Source organism: Syngnathus floridae, chromosome 14 (genome assembly GCF_059516105.1).
Source record: "Syngnathus floridae isolate MCC-2025c chromosome 14, RoL_Sflo_1.0, whole genome shotgun sequence".
Lineage (NCBI taxonomy): Eukaryota > Metazoa > Chordata > Actinopteri > Syngnathiformes > Syngnathidae > Syngnathus > Syngnathus floridae.
In genome coordinates, this window is record NC_142426.1 from 2,146,592 (window position 1) to 2,166,944 (window position 20,353).

Below are 20,353 nucleotides of genomic sequence, written 5' to 3' on the forward strand. Positions count from 1 at the left end.
GATTTTGCTGAGCGACTGGATCTACAAGCATATTTGATTTATTTGCAGTCCTCGGATGACCACTCAACACTCCCGTGTCATGGGATTTTGTGCAGCTTGTCAAAGTGGGAGTGTTGACTCCTCCTCCGAACGAACGAACGAAGACATATTTGAGCGCTCTGCTCTCCACAGACTGATACGGACAACTAACTCCCTTTGCTTGAACTTTGTCCAAACTCAAGGTTGCTCTACTATTCTTTTGAAAGAAGAAAAGTACAATCTCCACGGTGTTACCACGGCAACAGTGAAGCCCTTTCTCCTCTTTTCTCTTCACCAAAAGGTGGTAACCATGGCACTCAACAAACACCTTATGTCATCTATTGTGTTTGTGAGAGTTTCACAAGGAACATTTTATTCCATAATAACCCAAAGTTGCTAAGTCTTATTTTTCGTATTGTATTAGGATTGACTTATTTTTGTTATTTGAGCTACTTTTATGACTCTAGTTGCCCGTTTACTACCTGCTGGTCATTAACTAGGGACATGTTTGGCCGACGTGTGCCACATGCAAGTCACAGAGAATCGCAACGATTGACCATGAACTTAGAAGTGCGTTGCAAATGTTTGAGTTTCGAGTTTGAGTTTATTCACGCAATATCCAAGACATACAACATGATACAACAAACAGTATTACATGTATGTATTTGTTTGTATGTATTATTTTGACGGTTTTCTTTGTTCTTGTCAATTCCAACGAGGTCGGTCACATGATACACCTATAAGTATTGCGTCACTGCACTACGTTTTTTTCCTTGCAGCCAAAACAAAGTCACGTGAGGTTATAATCGCTTCCAACAGTACAAAACATCTCACTGAAATGATAGCAGAGCCACAATAAATGAGGTGGATAGAAGCTTATCTTATCTGTGAACCATCTTAAAATAGAGGCTGACATTCACGTGTGAGGCATCTTGCTCAGCTTTGTCGACGATAAATATCAATGGTTAATTTATGACCTGGAGTTGGAAGGCTCTTTCTTTCTTATTTGGACAACGAATCACAGTATTGACCTCGCAAATGTTAGTCTAAACTGAGGACAACTGTGCAAAAGTGCTAATACGAAGCTAACAACAGTGTTTATTTTTTGTTGCATGCTGTGTTACTCAGACACACACTGACAAAACAAGCCTCCACTTTTCAATTGCTCATACCTATAAAGTAGCTTATCGGTGCACACTCATGTTTGTTTTTCTGAGGCATCTGTACTATTTATTGACGCCTATAAAAAGCAGATTTGAAAATCAGCGGAATGAAAATGACTCAAGAACTATTATGGCTCGCCTCCACACTTGATGACACCTGACTACCATCAAATAGAATTCCTGTGTCAGCATCTGATTACATTTTTGATTGAAAACAAACCAAATCCAGAAATAGATATGGCGTGATCTCTCGTGTCTTGTGTCGCTCCACCCAGCTTTTCACTTTGTATGAGCCGCCGCCACATGAAATGTCCTTTAATTGTGGTTGAACACACTCCGCGGACCAAAATGTATCATTTCTTATTAAACAGTCTCAGTAAATATGTTTTCTTACACCAAACCATGTCAAAGCACTGAAACTGATGTCGTTCTTATGGCCTGTCTGTGACCAGCTCTGCGATGCTGCCACATAAATGACTCGAAAGCAGTCAGCACAGCAAATTATCCAGATTTGCCATGTCAAAAACAGATCACCAAAAATGAGCCACTATGAAAATATGCTAATAAAATCAAGTGTGTCCGTTCATGTGGACCAACATGCCCTCAGTCTACTATACTGTGAATGGAGCAGAATGAGGCCAGCGGCATTAGTGGCTTTTAACAACATTCATTACAAATTAGATTCAAATAACTTGGAGGTACTTTCCACTGAGGTGTGACATCATCGTTTAACCTTGTTATGCATCATGTTGGCAAACGGTCAAACCAAAAAGAAAGCTTTTTACAAGATCACTGCACATGTAAGGGGGCAGGGGAGAGTTCCCCCTGTCACGAAACGGATGGAGCAGGCCGACCAAGTGCAGCTTGTACCAGCTTGGTTTACTGAAGGGAATAACTAACAGACTCGGCAGACTGACCTAACTTACTATCAAAACCACGAACAGAAAGTGAACAGAGACGTGAGACAAAAGACATCATGACATTAACAACAACAACACACAATGATCCGACCGGGACTGGAGTGACACGCAGACAGGACTTAAATACGAGACAGGTAACGCGAGAGAGGCTGGTGACTGTGATTAGAACATTGATTGTGAGTTGACACAGGAAGGGAGGGGCGGGTACACAGCCACGGACAGAAACCGTGACAACTTACATATAAAACAACCAGGGACGAGTCGTGACACCCCCTGCTATCAGTTGCTCTGGAATCTCAACGTCTGTTTTGGTTTGGAAGAGCAATGAGGACATGCAGCCATACACAAACCCAGAAATTCCTAAAAGTTGATCTGCCTTACTTTTCAAGCAAATTTCCTTGTGACTGTAGCACATGATTATGGAGTTTTCACGAGGAATTTTGCCGCGTTGGGTGAAAGTTGCATGATGACATAAAGGTTTGGGACGAAGGCTCTTGTTCATATGTCATATGAGCGGAAGAGTGGTCCACTCTAAATGAGCTCATTTAGAGGAAATCACACAATAATGTGAGTGTTGCTTGCTCACACTCATAATGATAATCAAGTTCATGACTGGGGAGTAAGCAACACTCCAAGCAATACAACAGTTACAGTTATAGGCAGACATATCAGAATCTATTATATTGATGCCGTTCATGCTTTTTCTTTGTGGGTGCAGTGATACATTTGGACCCCCCCCCAAATCTGCGGATCTTTTGCTGGGTTACGTCACCTTAATCCGAGTCTTCCCTGCATGGGTGTCTTTTGGCCATCTGTTTTTCAAGCTATGCATTACTTTGTCTTGTCAGCAGTAGTGGAGACATTAATGGATTAACAGGCTCGCACTCAAAGTTGCTTCAATATACGTACGTACAGTCAAGGGTGAGGACTTGAAAAGCTGAAAAACAGTGCAGCCATACTGACATCACCTTTGCCATTAATCACCCAAACAAACCAACGCAATTTGTACGTGGGGATTTCCGTAAGAGACTTACTGTGGTTTTGTTAACTGCACATGTCATTCTCTTTGTTTTAAGTCACTTTTAATTTCCCATCTTATATCATGTCATATCATAAATGTTCAGAAAACCTTTGAAATCTTTTGACTCACAAAGCAATTCCATAGCAACGTAAAACGTTTTGTTTTTTTTTAATTTTTTTATGTAGCTGAGTTTAGTAACTTCCTCTGCAGCACGAGTAACTTATCTGTGTGACTCCTGCTCCATGTGGGTGTTCTTCTGTGTGTGACAGGATGTGTGATAATCTTCGATGATCTTTCTACAAAGTCGCTGTAGCCCCCCTCCCCACCAACCTATAAATACTTGACGTGTTTCCCCGTGCAAACACTTTCTTTCTGCATGTGGTTCAGCCATGCTCCGGCAAATCAACAGTAGAACATCCGCACTTTTGAAGAGTAAAATAATAAACGCTTTTGAAGATGTGTCTAAAAGTGGATATTAAAAAAAAAAAAAAAAGGCATGATTACACATTCAAAATGTGAACGGCAGAACCCATGACTGCCATCGCTCAAATGGTCAACTCTAAATATAGTCACAGTTTTAAAAAGGCCTTTTGGACAAGAAGAGAATAAGCAGTCGGCATAATTGGAAGGGCCAGTTTTCCGATAAAGAAGGAAAAATCACACGCACGCAGAATGGTGGGAAGGGAAAGAAAGCTGATGAAACCAACAGCAATGAGTCAAAAAATGGCCGCTTCCTGAGAGGAAACCATCAAAGGAGCCGGCCGGCCGGCCGGCCGCTCACACACATGCACGTGCACATGCACATGCACGCCTCGGCTTGTGGCCTGGCCTGGAATTTACAGGAAGCAAGGAAGGGCATGATGACAGTGGCCTCTCTCTCTCTCTCACACACACACACACACACACACACACACACACACACACACACACACACACACACACACACACACACACACAGACACACACACACACACAAGAGGGCAAACTCTTGAGGAAACACAAGTTACTAATTCGCTGAAATTGTCCTTCCGTACTTAGATGTCTGCCTGACTTCTTCCCCCTCCGTCATCATCTTCATCTTCCAGATGTTTGACTTCCTGGCCAGCTCACTTTTTGCTTTTGGCTCTCTCCGCGACAGACGGGACTGTGGATCATTGCATTGAATGACGTGGCCGCAAGGAAGGCAAAAATAGAATTTAGGAAGATCAAGTTCGCATCGTTGGTTCAGATCAGCAACAGGCCAAGCGACCGCGGTGTTTCTAGCAAGCGTAGCCGATACCAGAAACTGATACTTGAGGCACAGATGAAGTCCACCTTAGCAGTCGTCAAAAAAAAAAAAAAGGCTGCTCCTTCAAACAAAATGGCTAAAAGCAACAAGCATTTCTCCTCAAATCTCCAATTTTCAGATCAAGAAGGTCATGACTTTGGCAGACAGCAGATTGCTAGCAGGCTCAACTTCAGTGTTTTGTCTGCCCAGGCGTGTGTGACATGTTTCTTTCTTCTGCTAATGGGACACAGGAGGGGAATGTTAAAAAGGAAGCACACATTTCCTGGAGGGCGGCGGTGTGACGTGCACAAGTGTTGGGGGATGCACGAGGAAGATCCCTTCCCCACATGCCACCCACTGGGTTCGATTTGAATGCTTCCAACAGGCTTCTGCTGTTTGTCTCCACTCAATGAGAACGTCACGCTTGAACTCACATCAACCTTTCCCAAAACAACTGTTTTAAAAATCTCATAACATTCCCTTTTTTGACTGCACTTGACTTGCCTAACTTAAGTTACTTTCTATCACTTTACATTGCTTTACTTTATTTGTAGTTACTTTATTTTAGTCACTGTCCAGTTGCTTTATATGACTTGGTTACTTTCATTATATTGTGAGTTACTTATTATATACTATATCATCTTTCTTTACTCTACCTTACATTGCTTCTTAAAAATGATTTCATTTTGTGCGACTTTACTTGTCATTGTTTTGCTTTATTTTGATTTGACTTTTGTGGGGCCCATGGTGGTTTTGGGGACATTTGAATGGACATTCATACTCACCCGCCATGTTATTTTTATTTTTTTAAATTACTTTGAGAATATGTTTCTGAACACGTTATATGCAAATAGTACTGTATGGTATCGGTGGCGAATATTTAGGATTTCAATAAGGCACTGAGTCAGCTACAGCGGGCTCATGGCATAGTGTAAGGTTTTAACCTCCATTTTTTGTCTTATTGAGAACACGGCAGATTTGGAATTACATTGAGCAACTGTGGATTCTAAAAAAACTGTTTGAGTGCACGGGCTAAGAATGTAGGCCAGTTACACATTTTGAAGATGGCAAATCGGAACATTTCCACTGCCTTCTCAAAGTTGCACAACTCGTTGGCCAGTCCTTAAGATCCAGTGCTAATTGTTTACATCTCGGACAGTGGAGTTTCTTGAGAAACAGCACTTTGTTGAAAGAGTGAAGCCATTTCTATTGAATGTCTGACAACATTTCCTTTTCAATAAACTTTATTTTTGTCCCATTCCCCACATACAATACAATACAAAAAGTGTGAGCGGAATTGAACATTACCTTGTGTCAAGACCATACATATACACAATAAATAAATAAAAAAAACAACAACAAAAAAGAAGAAATTTGAATAAATAAAAAAAATAAATTAACAGCCAGAAAAATAAAGACTTTGATAATCAGACTTGTTTTCACAATGTTTCTGAAAACACGACACTTGTACAAGACATTTTGCATTCCGGGTCACAGCTTTGAGGATACAAACTCTCGGGTCGAGAAAACCAACGTAAAAGGGTCACAGTAAGACGTGCGCGTATATCGTTTTCTTCTTGCTGGGGATAATACGTTGATGAGAGCGGGTTCATTTTAAAAGCTTAGGTATTGACAGTGTAGCGCCGGTGACAAAGCCGTCCGTCAGCTTGACATTCACTAAAGAGGCTTGTTATTGCACTATACAGACATTCCTCACAAAGGCACTTTTCACCCCCTTCCTCATCCGTCCCCTCGCCTTCTTTCGTTTCCCCGACCCAATGTTTCACCACAACGTGGGCACCTATGTGTCAATTTAAAAAATCTAAAATCAAACTAAAGTAAACAGGCTTTTTGGTATTGAATTAAAATCAAATAAAACTAGTGAGGGTATATATATATATATATATATATATATAAAATGACTTATGGATTTAAAGAAAACAAAAATTGTGCATTATGGTGTCTCACCCAAAGCCCCTGAACTACTCTGCGTACCATGACAAAAATGGGTGACAATGAGGCAGAAGAAGCCATTAACGCAAAAGGCTATGGCCAAACCTCACCGTCTAAATACGGCCAGGAATGTCATACGTGCGTGTGAGGTAAATCAAGATCGTAGCGTGATCTATTGCTGGCTCATTATTTAGTAAAAACTGAAGAAAAAAGAAAAAGTGCAGTGTCCACAGGTCTGGAAGCAGCAGAGGGAAGGGAAAAATAGAGAATCCACCACCACCGTGTGTTTAACCGATACAAGTTGCAATTTGAAGTGTTTAGTTACCATGGAGACACCAAACTCAGCACTAACTAGCGTTAAGAGGCGCAAAGCGGCAGGCTCCATTGGCACCATGCAACCAAGAAGAAGGAGAATCTGGAGTTAGGTTCAACTTTTTTTTGGCATCCATCATGGAGTGTCCAATCATTAGACATTGTTTGGACAGGCACAGACCCCGAAGGTCAACACGACATCTGATCAAAACTATCTGGGCAGAAGTATCATATAAGATGCCATGGCACCGGTCCACATGAGGCCAGTTACGGCGCTGCTGCAAAACGGTCAACCAATCAAGCGGGAGCCGGTCATAGAGCCTCAAAAGTCACAGTTGGCCAGTCTGATTTTGTTTGCTTTTTTTCTCCTCAGGCATCAGCGTGGTGCTGCAGGAGATGGAGCACGTATCGGAGGCGGTGCCGCAGTTCGGCCGTGCAGCCCATCTCGCTCAGCATGCTGAGGAGGTACGTGTAGGAAACGCGCTCGCGGCTGATGTAGGTCAGCATGTACGAGTCTGACGACTTGGACAGGATGATCTTGGTGTGGTCTGTGTAGAAGTTCACCTGGATGCAAGGAAGAGGAGAGGAGAATGGAGTGAGCCATCTTGGGCTCATTTACAAACAATCAATTGCAAATTGGTAGACCAAATACATTTCCCTGGTGGAATCGTTTCAAAAACACTAAAAGGTGGCGGCTTTGTTTCAAGAAAAAAATGAAATCATAAAACCGAAGGGTATCATCAGGTAGCACTGTACTGTTGAACCAATTATGCCGAGTCACAATGGTATGACGTCAATATTTACAAAGTCTTCCAAATGGCAAGTCTGATATTGTTCAACTGTGCGACTATATGCAAATAGTTGTCTCTGGAATGGAGGGGGGTGGGGGCGGGGGCAATCTGCCACTTGACAAGGCTGTCACAGAGGCGTGAACAACTGTTATGGCTAAACTCCAGTAACACCATGAAGAAAAAAAAAAAAAAAGACAGACTTGATTTACAAGTTGCTAAATTTAACCAGGCACCATGTCGGCAACACAGACTAGCTACTTGCTCTGCCTTTAAAGTGCAAACCTGGCAACAAAAGCAGTAGGACCAAGTTGCTTTTCAGCTTTTTCAGACTAGCACCCCCTTGGCTCCCCAGTGAATTCCTAGCGCCCCCCCACCCCCGTCAACTGACTCGTCCTACCGCACATGTGTACAAATCGTCGTCCGTCAACCCCCCCCGTCGACTGACTCGTCCTACTGCACATGTGTCGTCAAACAAACGTTCAAACTTCTGACTGCCGCCCCCCTACCGCCCGCTTCAATTTCTGACTTCGGACTGCCGCCCCCTACCGCCCCCCTCGTCCTCACCGCCCCCCTACCGCCCCCTTCGTCCTCACCGCCCCCCCAGATCTTTCCACCGCCCCCAGGGAGGCGGTACCGCCCACTTTGGAAACCACTGCACTATACCATGATTATTTCCCAGCAGCCATTTTTATTTTGTCAAGTTGGTTGACCAACCTGCAGCGTTCCGTTGTTGAAGAGCATGACGAGCGCGTGGTCAGTCTTCACCCACTGCAGCAGCAGAGGAGGAGGACCGGAAACTTGTTCATGACAGTGAATATCACCACCCTGTCGGTTATGGAAACAGATCCAAAGTCACTCATCTGTAGCAAATATGGACTTGATTCTTAACTCATTTTCTCATACCTCCATGAGATTTTGTTCCATGTAGTTGGCCATGAGCTCTACAATTTGTTTCTGGCTCCGAAGCTGCTCAGGTAGCGAGCTGGCGGGGAAGCTAAAATGCTTGTTGTTCGTCAAGCAGTAGTGGACCGTCCTGGGGGAGCACAAAGCCTCAATGTTTGGATTTCTTAACTCTTAAAAGCTATTGGCTGAGGCTTGCCACTCACTTGCGCTGGTCACAGAGGCTGAGGTGCGTTCCTTCGTTGAAGAGCACTCCAATACTTTGGTCTGACAGCTGGTAGCCAAAACCGTATTTGTTGGAATAGTCCACCCATTTGGTGACCCACAGGAAGGACTGTGGCCTGGAGAGGCACGGCGGGTTTCTCGTGGCTGCGGAATTGACAACCGAGGTCAGGAAAAGCGCACACTGAATGGCAATGCGCTGCTTACCTGCAGGCATAATGGCCAAGCAGCCATTGAGAACCTTCATGGCACATTCAGCCACAACGGAGGGCGTGATGACCTCATCACATGCTGGATAGGGATGGGAAAAAAAAAAAAAAAGAATGAATATCTTGCCTTTTCGACTCAGTGGAATGATTGCAAAAAAAAAAAAAAAAAAAAGAACAACGCGAGCCTACGTTCAGAGCTGCTAGCCATGGTGCCTTTGAAGGAACGCGAGATTGACTTCCTGGATTCCTCCTCAGCCGCAGTCTGCTCCAGAGGCACCGAGCTGACCAGCTGACCGGTGGGCACCTGGAGAGAGTAGACTTTCATTTCATTTCACAGCAGCAACTCAAGCCAAATCTCAATGCCATTCAAACAATTCCGCTTGTTCACTTCTAGAGTCATTCAAGTGAAGTCGGCCATTTCATGCAGCCGCCCGCACTTGATATGCCTGACTTTAAAATGGAAATAGACAGTCCAAAATACCAGAGATGAAATAGCCGTACCTCATTTGGGCCCACGGTTTTGTAGCTGATCTGGCGGTTGATGGAGCACTTGACGATGCCGGACACCAGCTTGGAAATATCTTTGTCCTCCTTCTCCTCGCATGGCGCCTTCTCCACTGCAACGTGATTAGTCACACCCATAAAATTAAACTTGCAAAACAAAGCCACGCATGCGTTTCAGTCCTTTTTAAGAAAGCGTTCCCACAAGACACAAGCAGCCTTGCAAGGCGAGTTGTCTCACATAATTACCAGGACGGGCGGGCATGCGAATGCCAAGGACATATTATTTGCTCTTTACCTTTTGCTTTTTTCTTGCCAAAGAGGCTCTTGGCCACTTTGGTGAAGAATTTCTTGGCCGGGCTGGGGGGATGGAGCTCGGGCACCATTACACAGCTGTTGGGGGGAAGTTTGTCGGGAGTGAAACCCTGCGGGGGACCACAGACAAAGACCCTTAGTTAAGTCCTACGACCACCCGTGACGTCACACTTAATGCTCACTGCTGGCGAATAATGCCAATTACTTTGGTGAAGAATTCATGGTGGAGAATTTGATCCAGCGTGAGTCTGTCGCTTGGGGTTTTCTGCAGGACGCCCGAGATGAGCTTCTGGGCAGCGGGTGAGAGCCCAGAGGGCAGGTTGTAGCGAACTTCCTTGATGCATTTGTACGTCTCTTTCAGGTCCAGAGTCTCAAAGGGCGGGTTGCCGCACATCAATGTGTACCTGGACAAGAGGAAAGCAAGCCAGGTCAACTATCTGCCCAAATACAACTTGTTCGCAGCACTCAGAAAACAAGTGAGAGAGAGGAGTTTCTTTTTTTTTTTTTTTTTCCCCCCCCAGGCAGTGTCAAATATCATGTTTCTATGCCACCGACCGCTATAAAATTGTCAAGTGCCCTTATATGAACCCCAGGCTGTAGTTTTGACAGCGCTAGATAGGGCACATTCTGTCCCGGTTTCATAATTGAGAAAGGACGTTGGCTGTTTCTTGTTCCAGCTCGCTCTTCCAGCACGGAACGACACAAACGTGCTAGCTTACACAAACGGGTTGACTTACATGACGCAACCAAGGGACCAAACGTCTGACTCGGTGCCATGGCCCTGCCTGTTGAGCACCTCGGGGGCCAAGTAGTTGGGGGTTCCACAGATGGTCCTATGAGGGAGACAGAAAACGATTTTGACGCTCTGGTATTCCACGTCAAAGTGTCAAATCTGCAATGACGCTGGACTTTTGGCGCTACATTCAACTGTCGCGTGGAAAAGCCGTTTCAGTGATTGGGAAAGTGTGCATGACTGCGCATGTTACACAAGGGCAGAAAAAAAATGCCAAAGGTGTAATTCATTTGATGAAACTGCACACCTTGAACTAGAAACGCAGAGTGAGTGTTGCGCAACATGGTGCGTCATCACCAAATTGGTAGAAATGGCAGACAATGCTATTGGTGGAGTTTGAGGTATTCTATCCTAAAACCAGAAAATATGGAAGATTGTTTCAAAACAAGCTTACTTTTTCCTCTGTTCAACAGCTTCCAGCTTGGCAGCGAGGCCAAAGTCTCCCAATCGTAGTTCCATGTTTTCATTCACAAAGAAGTTGCCTGGAAAAGAGACAAAAGCATTTTTTTTTTTTCCCCAAAGTCAGCATTCCGCAGCTCAGTCAAAGTCACAGCAGATACTTTGAATGCTTTCATGCACGTTTGCAACATTCCCGTCATAGCAGCGCCCCCGCCCCCCCCCACCGTTCCGTTCCGCTCCTGCTGCCATACCTAGTTTGAGATCTCTGTGCAGGATGCCTCTGCTGTGTAGATACTTGAGGCCTGATATGATCTGCCTGAGGTAATATCGCACTTCAGGCTCAGTCAACGTGTGTCTCGCCTTCCAAATGTGCGCCAGTGACTGTTGGGGGAAGAGGGGGGGTTAGCCGAAGCAATGAGCTGACCGCCGTAACCTTCAGCAAGACAACGGCGACTGTACAAAACAGCCTGGCGCTGACGTGAACTGTCACATTGCATTTGTTGAACGTGCAGAGTTAAATCGCACGGATAATTCCGGACAACTCCTCACCTTGCGACTACAGAGCTCCAGAAATATGTAGATGTTATCCTGGTCCTCGAAATGGTGAGAGAACTTCACCACGTGCTTGTGCGACAGAGTTTTGTGCAACTCGATCTCATTGGTGATCTGCGATGAAATAAAAGGAGACCATGAGCCGTTTCATTTGCGATCGGGGACATTCAAACAGTAAAAAGATTGCCTATACCTTCTCTCTCTGGTGCGGTTTGGACACCCTGCTTTGCGGAATGACTTTGACGGCAAACATTTTGTTGTTAGACAGGTCCGTCATCTCGTAGCATCGTGCAAAACCGCCCTTGGGGAGAAGAACAGTAGTGATTAGATTGGAATGAGGTGACATAACCTGCATAACTTTAGCACAGGAGGGACACACGCCTTCATTTAACCTATAAATTTTCATTGACACAAATGACTCGACAGCAGTGAGTACATTTTCTTCCGAGGTAATAATCCACTGCAAGAGTCGGAGAGGAAAAAAGTTAAATGTGCGCATTTTTTCCACCTTTCGTGGCAAAAATCAGGTTTTAAAAAAAAAAAACTGTTTTTATCATGCCTATATCTCAGCGGCAAAAGATGTCAGATTTTTTCTTTAATCAAAAGGGAATATAGTTTTCTTGTCTTCCACCGTTTCATATTTTCAACCTTAAAAACACAAAGGATTTTACGTTGCATACATGACGGAAACTGCCACCACTAGGTTACATTAAAGAAATGTTTAAACATCATTTGAGGGAAGACTCTAAAAAAGAAGAAGAAAAAAACCTTGGGAAGGAAAATAGAGAAATGAACAGTTGGAATATGGAGAAATCCATATACACTGCTCCGATGAACCCATCATTTTCCCTAACATATCCCAAACATTGATTGGCGCACCACATGGGGGACCATAAATGAGTGAAATGGCCACCCTTAGCTTTGATTACATGGTCGGTCAAACATCAATTGAGTTAAAAAGACATTCGCGTTTTGAAAAGCGTATACAAGTCATGCTTTTCAGCCTCGGGCATAACTAGCGTCGGTTGCATGCATTTGATGCAAAAAAAACAAACAAGCAAAAAAAACACGCTCGATTGGACGATGGCTGCTGGCAGGCAGACAGGCAGGCCGGCTTGCTGCATTCTCATTAACCGTGAAAGTGACGTTTGTCGACGGCTCGCTCTGCGGCATCTCACAGAACAGACATGATTTGGCAGCAGCGAGCGATGACGAGCAACATGTTTATAGCCTAGCTATTTCTCCAGATAATAATCGGAAATGAATATAATCAAAGAAAAATGATCATCTTTGTAGGTGCGATGTACGTCGGGTAGAAAAAAAAAAAAACATCATTCATTTTCTGCAAAAACTGGCACACCTTATTGCACACACCTGCAACACAACCGCGTGCAATTTTGTCCACGCACGCACGCACACACACACAAGCAACATGCAAACGACATACAAGTGAAATCCCATGTTCAAGTACCTTTCCCAAAAGCTTCCCTTTACTGTACGAGCGTCCCGTTCTTGCGTCAGTTATCACATGCGCCAGCTCGGGTTTGGTAGACTCGGATTTGGAGCGGCCAGCTTTGGCCCCCGGAGCGCCGGCTTGCTGGGCTCCTTCGGCTGCAGGCTTCATGCTTAAATCCGCATTCATGGCGTGGCACGACACACGCTGCACCGCCGTAAAACAACCGAGATCCATTCAAGGCGCTGGCGTCAAACAAAACACAAGCAAAAAGAATTCACTTATATTCCTGTTCGGAAACTAAACTGGTGTGTTCGGGAAGTGGACGCACGTCCGCTTGTGTCTATGAATCCATCTGGTATGTACGGACGGAGAACACCACGATGATTATTTATAGGCGGTGGTGATGTCACAAAACTGGGCGCGGTTAGAAGGAGAAAGTCCGGACTGATATGCCAATCAAAATGCAAGAGAAATGAGAATGGAAAGAAACAACGCGCAGACTTTGCTTCCTTTTTATGTTTACAACTATATACTTTGTCCGTTTCGTAAACAAGTTGATTTGCATTGAGATGGGAGTTCAGTCATTCCATGACCACACTCGTAACTCAAAGATCAAACCTCAAATCGTCTTTTCCCGTTGAAATGAATGGAAACATGATTAATCCGTCGCAGCTTTCCCTCTAAAAAAACAAAAACAATAACTGTTGTGTATCTTAATGTGCAAATATATTCTTAATAAAAGCCCAAAGCAATAACATAAAGTAGAATAAAAAAATAATCACAATGTTTTCATCACTGTGTACGTGGAATAGCCTCTGTAGTGCGCTTTTCTGGTGTACCCACATTTGCGCATGGGAGCAGTATTTATATATTATTCATTGAAAGATCTCAGCTTATCAGTACGACACTAATATTAGTCATTCTTCACTAAAGATAGGAATAAAAGACCATGAGTACACTTATAGTGTCTTTCTTCATGTGTTGCTTAACTGGTTGTGCTAGTCATACAATATATGCGGTAAAGGTTTATTGTGTTTTACGCCAAAAAAAGTCAGAAAAATGTCGATCTGAAAGTCTTTAGTTACTGATTTAATTAAAACTTCAAAGTACAACACCCATAGTGCCCTACCCGCAAGCTTTTTATCTCAACGTTTGTTTCCTGCATAAATATCCACAGCTCACCCAAACCACTTAAGTTGCTCAAATCACTGCTGCCGTCTAGTGGACAAAAGCTTTATAGCATATTGTAATTATAACCTCAGTTTACAACAAACGTTTCGAGTTAATATTTACTGTACGGTAACTTACGTTAGTGCAACAACAACGCGTTTTGACGTACGTACAAGCACTGTATCGTAAACCGAGGAAATACTGTGTATTTATGCTCAGGAAACATGAGTCAACAGCACCACCTGTCGGTTGCCTTTATTGAGAGTGGATTATCCGAGATAAAATCAATTTAAGATTTGGACTTTTTTTTTAACGTAAATACAGTTAGTTTGTGATGAAATAGAATCAAATAAAACAATATTATTTAAAAAAATGTGGTCATGAGAACTGCAAAAACGACTGGAATGGCTAACAATCCTTCAAGTAGAAAAGGGTAAAAGAACAATATGACCCACCCCCTCCAAAAAAAAAGACAATCGCAAATGACTTCATGCTGCACAAAAACCCAAACTAACTTTGAAAACTGCTCCAACCTCATGGCTACTAATATGTACTTATAGAATGCCAACAAAACAAAGAGCGATGATGGTCAGCACTCATGCCAATCTTTGTTTTTTTTTAATATCAGGTCTAATTTAATGTGTTGTATATGTTGTACAGGACAAACGTCATTTTCTGAACGTGCTGTTTTGGCCCAAGCTAAATTAGAACATGTTCAACACGGATGATGGCGGCCTAGTAATAGTGGTTGTATATTCGTTAGGTCATGTCATGAAAGTTCACTCTCATTTGTGTATTGGTCACAATCAGATTTCATGTAGTCCTGCTCTGGTGGAATGTTGGCTGAGCCTCAAAAATCCATCATGCCTTCTTCTCCCCTCATCTTCTTCTCCTGTGATTCCGACCACGCTTTGTTGATGGTTCGCTTCATCTCGTCGTCTCCGTCTGTGTAGATTTTCTTCAACATGCTCATCAGGCCATCGCTGGGGTCGGCGTTGTCGTCCACCTTGGGCTTACTGTTAACGGGAAGAAATGGGGAGTGTTAGTTGTGTTGCAAATCCTCCCAATGGATCTTGTCTTCAATTAGGGAACAATTTACTCTTTCTCCTTGGATTGCTTTTCCACTTTGGTGAGGCATTCCCACATCTTGGTCGCCTTCTTCTTGCACATGATCAAAACCATGTCGGTTTTTATCTGAGGGGGGCAGAACGGGGCTTTTGAAGACATTGCAAAACAAAAGAATAGCCAAGAAATTGGATCACCTTGGTGCTGCTGTTCTCCTCATCAATTGGATACAATAGATTGAGAACGCTCATCTTGTGATTCTTTCCGTCAAGCTCCTTCACTAGCACAGAAAATGACCTGCAGCAGTCACAGCATACAACATCCACATTGGTTCGATTGGCAAGTGGTCAGTCAGTCAGTCAAGAAACAATACAGCCTTGGGGGCATCACAAATTGGGGTGACACCACAACTGCATTGTAAACTGAGAAGGCTGTGTACATACCTTTCTGTAAAATTGACTTCCACTTTCTCGGATGGAATCATGTGCACATTTTTCAACGTGAGGTAAATTTTCACAAACTTCTCCGACTGGTCCCATGCTGTATCGGATTGAAACATACATCGTCATACGCTTGCAGACTGCAATCAAAGGGAAAAGGTGCCAAGCACTGCGCCATACCATAATTGGTGATCTTGACCGTGTACACAGCCTTGGAAGATGACGCCGGGTCGCTCTGTCTGCGAGCTTGTTGCTCTTGCTGTTGACGCTTGGTGGCGAGCTCTTTCTCAACCTTCTTGTGGTCTTGCTTGAGCAGCTCCTGCACCCTCCTCCTCTCCGCCTTCTCTGCGAGAGAACCCAGCTCAACCAAGTCTGCCTCCAACTGGTTGATCTGTTTTCAGATTGTCAGTGTTAAGTGAAAATTTCCAAATTGTTTAGTCCATTCACCTATCAAACAACCATGAGCTATTGAATATTTTTCACAATCGATGATTCTACTGATTGTATACCTTCATGACAGACATTATATCAATGCATTGCGATTGTTGTTTCGATTGCGTCTTGATACATTTTAGTATGTGCGACCGAGTGAAATCTTAATGCGGTTGATTTAAAAATAAATACATGCACATAAATATGGAGCGAGGTCGATCGCTTGATCGCACTTGTACTTGGCATTGTCGCCATGAGACGGTTGGTCGAATGTTCTCGCAAACGACCTCGCTAGCAAACAGGAGCTGTTTTAAGGTGACTCGATGGACGCTTGAGGAAAATCAAAGGGCCACAGCGGGAATATTGACACAAACACAACAAACAAGGGTGCAAACTCGCAGCTTTGAAGGAAGGTGAAAAGATATTCAAATCTAAAGCAAGGAAGCGTCGTCACTTTCACTAGAACCGAAAAGAGTAAACAAAGGCGTGTTTCTTGAATATAGAGTAGATGAGTTGAGAACACGTCTCGTACCTGCTGTGTTAGATCCATGTAGCGTTTGGACGGTGTATTCGTTTAGATTTGCTTACAGACGCAACCCAGTGCGTAGCAGGTCCGTTCGTCATGTGCGTTCTTTGCGTAGCGTAGCGGACGGTAGCGTAGCGGTAGCTTCACACTCTTCCTCGAAGCTGCGGCCCAACGAGATGGTGAGTGCGCTACAGCCACCCATCGCATACATGTGGTTTTACAAGCCGCTAACCGGAAACTGCTCAATCATGTTAAAGTACCGCTCATTAACTCCAAAGAATGTTAAGATGTTCTCGGCAAAATGGCATCTGCACATTATGTCAGCGTTTATTCAAATAAGCAATTCACAAAATAGGGATAATATACATTTGTATTGATTCACAATGTTATATTGACAATGTCCATTCAAAGCTAAACTATGCAGTCAGGAACTGTATAATGAGTTGCTACCAGATGTGCAGACATTTCGGAATCAAAAACTTGTTGTCATAATCCATTCCTTGAACACTTTCACATGATCATAAAGGAGCCATGCATTCACTGCCGTTGTCCTCCAGGGTCACCACCTCGCCCTCAGGATGCCAGACAATTGGTTGTGGTCGGCCATGTGACGGAAGACAATCCGGCTGAGTCGCCACCTGCGCTTCACTCCTCGTGGTCTGGAGGTCATGACACATCTGTTGCGGATCCTCACGGGACATGAATCTCGCGGCAAGGCAGCAATTTCTTTATCTGCCAACTCCTGGAATATGTTTCAAGAACATTTGAAGTATGAAATATAAACCAAAACGTGTGTGTAGTTTACTTAATGAAACAATTAGTTTCAAGAACATTTGAAGTATGAAATTTAAACCAAAACGTGTGTGTAGTTTACTTCATGAAACTATAACTATCAACAAGCACGACTGTCCACGTCTAAGTGTAAACAGCCACATAGCAGTGTCGCTCAGTGTAGGAAGGTTATGTTCAAGATTCAAGATTCAAGAGTTTTTTATTCGCCATGTTTGAGCGTGCCAAACAAGGAATTTGACTTCGGTAAATCACAGCCTCTGTTCAACATTTAGGTGACTAACAACAACATTGCCTACCTGGAGTTCTTTTGGTAAGATGGTGTTCTTCCTCAGCGAGTTGATCCGCAGCCGCTCATCAGCGTAGTCAAAGGCCATCTTTCTTCTCTTGACATCCCTCAGCATCCTCCAGTCAACGTAGTAACCCCTTGCTTGCTCCACAGCCCCCCAGCATACCCTCAGTGCCTGCAAACAGTATTCAGCTGTCGTTTCAGAAACGGGTAGAAACACAGTATAGTAAAGTATCACATTCAAACGATAAAATAAAAACGATACATTAAAGTACAATACCTGCTTGGGAGCGCACATACTATTGTAAAGGACATCGACGCCGAGTCGTGCGAATACGGCAGACGCCATGTTGGATTAATGTCGCTTCCCCCTGAATCTGGATCGAGACCATTACAGCTTAATGTCGCCCCCTATTGACCAGGCGGGCGAGTCTAACATTTTAGTTTTAAAACTCACAGACCAGACCGCCTTGGTGATTTTTAAATGAAGTAAAATAACAAAAACAAGAACAAACGTGCATCAGAATAATAATAATTCCTAATCACATCATTTATAGTTCATTTATAGTTACTCAAACAACTAATTCGATATATACATTGAGAACTGTTAACTGTATATTTCAAATTAATTTACTGCTCGTACAGTAAATTAATGTACAACAAGGCATCTTGGATCAGATAGAAGGATTTTATAGTACTTTATCCACCCATTATTCTGGCAAAACTACATGTCACGTCCGTAGGGTGGCAGTATGCATCTACCAAAATAAACGCTGGCGTGGCTCTCCAAAAACATCTTGGGTAAACTTACGAGCCTAAAAGTGTAATTGTGCTTGGTGAGAGTGATGGCGTGCGGCCACCCGTGAAAATGCAATCAAGTGCTCTATGGTGGAGGATATGCTTAAATTTGCCAGTGGTGGCTTTGTGCAAGCGCCACTTATTTGCAGTCTAGTCGTCAATTGACAAGCACCTGCTCCGACTGGAGCATTTAATCATGTCATTACTGCATGTTTTGTAAAGTACAGTAAAGTACAAAGTGCTATTTTTACTTATTGAATGACAAGTTGGTTGTTTTTTTGGGGGGGGGGGGATATGGGGGACTATCACGGATTAGGTGGAAATTCAATTATGTAATCAATAAATTCAATTCAGCTAATTCAGTACATAAGTCAAGGTGCCATTGTATATCTACAATTATATAATTGAAAAATCCAAAACCGTTTAACAGTATCAAATGTACAGTGCCACTAATGGTTCCATTTCCCTGTGTAAATCACTGATGACTTTGAAGTAATGCAATCGCATTCATTACCAGGGCGCATACAAATTCATTGATAGCAGTTTTCAACTTCAATAAAAGACAAACAAATCATCATTTGATTTTTGTTTTGTTTTTTGAACAGGCTATGTTGTCTCTATGGTGTTTCTCAGCAACGTCACGCAAACTAGTTGACTTCGTTGGGTTCACCAGGACAACTTTTATGGGCACAATTTAACCATCCATCCATCCATCCATCCATCCATCCATCCATCCATCCATCCATCCATCCATCCATCCATCCATCCATCCATCCATCCATCCATCCATCCATCCATCCATCCATCCATCCATCCATCCATCCATCCATCCATCCATCCATCCATCCATCCATCCATCTTCTTCCGCTTATCCGGGGTCAGGTCGCGAGGGCAGCAGCTTTAGGAGGGACTCGCAGACTTCCCTCTTCCCAGCCACTTTATCCAGCTCATCCCGGGGGATCCCAAGGCGTTCCCAGGCCAGCTGAGAGACATAGTCTCTCCAGCGCGTCCTGGGTCGTCCCCGGGGTCTCCTACCGGTGGGACATGCCCGGAACACCTCCCCAGGGAGGCGTCCAGGAGGCATCCTGATTAGATGCCAGAGCCACATCATCTGGCTCCTCTCAACGTGGAGGAGTAGCGACTCTACTCCAAGTCTCTCCCGGATGACCGAGCTTCTCACCCTATCTCTAAGGGAGAGCCCGGACATCCTGCGGAGAAAACTCATTTCGGCCGCTTGTATCCGGGATCTCGTTCTTTCGGTCACGACCCATAGCTCGTGACCATAGGGGAGGGTAGGAGCGTAAATCGACCGGTAAATTGAGAGCTTTGCCTTTTGGCTCAGCTCTCTCTTCACCACAACGGACCGGTACAGGGTCCGCATTACTGCCGACGCTGCACCGATTCGCCTGTCGATCTCGCGCTCCATCCTCCCCTCACTCGTGAACAACACTCCAAGATACTTGAACTCCTCCACTTGGGGCAGGATCTCATCCCCAATCCGGAGAGGGCAATCCACCCTTTTCCGATCAAGGACCATGGACTCGGATTTGGACGTGCTGACCCTCATCCCGACCGCTTCACACTCGGCTGCGAACCGTTCCAGCGAGAGCTGGAGATCACGGCCTAAAAAAGCCAACAGCACCACGTCATCTGCAAAAAGCAGAGACGCGATGCTGAGGTCCCCAAACCGGACCCCCTCAACGCCTCGGCTGCTCCTAGAAATTCTGTCCATAAAAATTATGAACAGAATCGGTGACAAAGGGCAGCCTTGGCGGAGTCCAACTCTCACTGGGAACGAATCCGACTTACTGCCGGAAATGCGGACCAGACTCTGGCATCGGTGATACAGGGACCGAACCGCCCTTATCAGTTGGCTCGGCACCCCGTACTCCCGAAGCACCCTCCACAGAACCTCCCGAGGGACACGGTCGAACGCCTTCTCCAAGTCCACAAAACACATGTGGACTGGTTGGGCGAACTCCCATGCACCCTCGAGGATCCTGCCGAGGGTGTAGAGCTGGTCCACTGTTCCACGGCCAGGACGAAAGCCAC

General features: G+C 44.3%; 3 protein-coding genes across 3 annotated transcripts; all 3 read right to left on the reverse strand.

Annotated features, from left to right (window-relative positions):
• Window positions 1-5,615: 5,615 nt before the first annotated feature.
• plk3 (polo-like kinase 3 (Drosophila)) lies at window positions 5,616-13,162 on the reverse strand. The gene is made up of 15 exons (XM_088397048.1): window positions 12,808-13,162; window positions 11,530-11,637; window positions 11,334-11,450; window positions 11,036-11,165; window positions 10,780-10,867; window positions 10,330-10,425; window positions 9,798-9,996; window positions 9,576-9,702; window positions 9,278-9,393; window positions 8,966-9,080; window positions 8,775-8,858; window positions 8,552-8,714; window positions 8,349-8,478; window positions 8,160-8,270; window positions 5,616-7,218 (listed from the first exon to the last, which is right to left on the reverse strand). The coding sequence occupies exons 1-15, from the start codon at window positions 13,024-13,026 to the stop codon at window positions 7,024-7,026; spliced, it is 1,998 nt and encodes a 665-aa protein (XP_088253174.1). The 5' UTR covers window positions 13,027-13,162; the 3' UTR covers window positions 5,616-7,023.
• Window positions 13,163-14,191: 1,029 nt separating this feature from the next.
• On the reverse strand, window positions 14,192-16,597 carry cacybp (calcyclin binding protein). Its single transcript, XM_088397096.1, has 6 exons — window positions 16,432-16,597; window positions 15,648-15,858; window positions 15,471-15,567; window positions 15,225-15,324; window positions 15,062-15,156; window positions 14,192-14,978 (listed from the first exon to the last, which is right to left on the reverse strand). The coding sequence occupies exons 1-6, from the start codon at window positions 16,447-16,449 to the stop codon at window positions 14,813-14,815; spliced, it is 687 nt and encodes a 228-aa protein (XP_088253222.1). The 5' UTR covers window positions 16,450-16,597; the 3' UTR covers window positions 14,192-14,812.
• A 130-nt stretch (window positions 16,598-16,727) lies between these two features.
• Window positions 16,728-17,931, reverse strand: mrps14 (mitochondrial ribosomal protein S14). Its single transcript, XM_088397097.1, has 3 exons — window positions 17,784-17,931; window positions 17,514-17,678; window positions 16,728-17,167 (listed from the first exon to the last, which is right to left on the reverse strand). The coding sequence occupies exons 1-3, from the start codon at window positions 17,850-17,852 to the stop codon at window positions 16,985-16,987; spliced, it is 417 nt and encodes a 138-aa protein (XP_088253223.1). The 5' UTR covers window positions 17,853-17,931; the 3' UTR covers window positions 16,728-16,984.
• Window positions 17,932-20,353: the final 2,422 nt, after the last annotated feature.

Bases quoted from the DNA above. Each gene is read 5' to 3' on its own strand.
- plk3 (XM_088397048.1), bottom strand. From the start codon at position 13,026: ATGGATCTCGGTTGTTTTACGGCGGTGCAGCGTGTGTCGTGCCACGCC. The intron at 9,394-9,575 runs GTAAAGAGCAAA...ATCACGTTGCAG, and splicing joins TGGCAAGAAAAAAGCAAAAG to TGGAGAAGGCGCCATGCGAG. The intron at 8,271-8,348 runs GTATGAGAAAAT...CATAACCGACAG, and splicing joins TGGAACAAAATCTCATGGAG to GGTGGTGATATTCACTGTCA.
- mrps14 (XM_088397097.1), bottom strand. From the start codon at position 17,852: ATGGCGTCTGCCGTATTCGCACGACTCGGCGTCGATGTCCTTTACAAT. The intron at 17,679-17,783 runs GTATTGTACTTT...TACTGTTTGCAG, and splicing joins GTATGTGCGCTCCCAAGCAG to GCACTGAGGGTATGCTGGGG. The intron at 17,168-17,513 runs GTAGGCAATGTT...AACATATTCCAG, and splicing joins TCTTACCAAAAGAACTCCAG to GAGTTGGCAGATAAAGAAAT.
- cacybp (XM_088397096.1), bottom strand. The intron at 15,325-15,470 runs GTATGTACACAG...TGACTGCTGCAG, and splicing joins GAAGTCAATTTTACAGAAAG to GTCATTTTCTGTGCTAGTGA. The intron at 14,979-15,061 runs GTAAATTGTTCC...TCCCGTTAACAG, and splicing joins AAGCAATCCAAGGAGAAAGA to TAAGCCCAAGGTGGACGACA.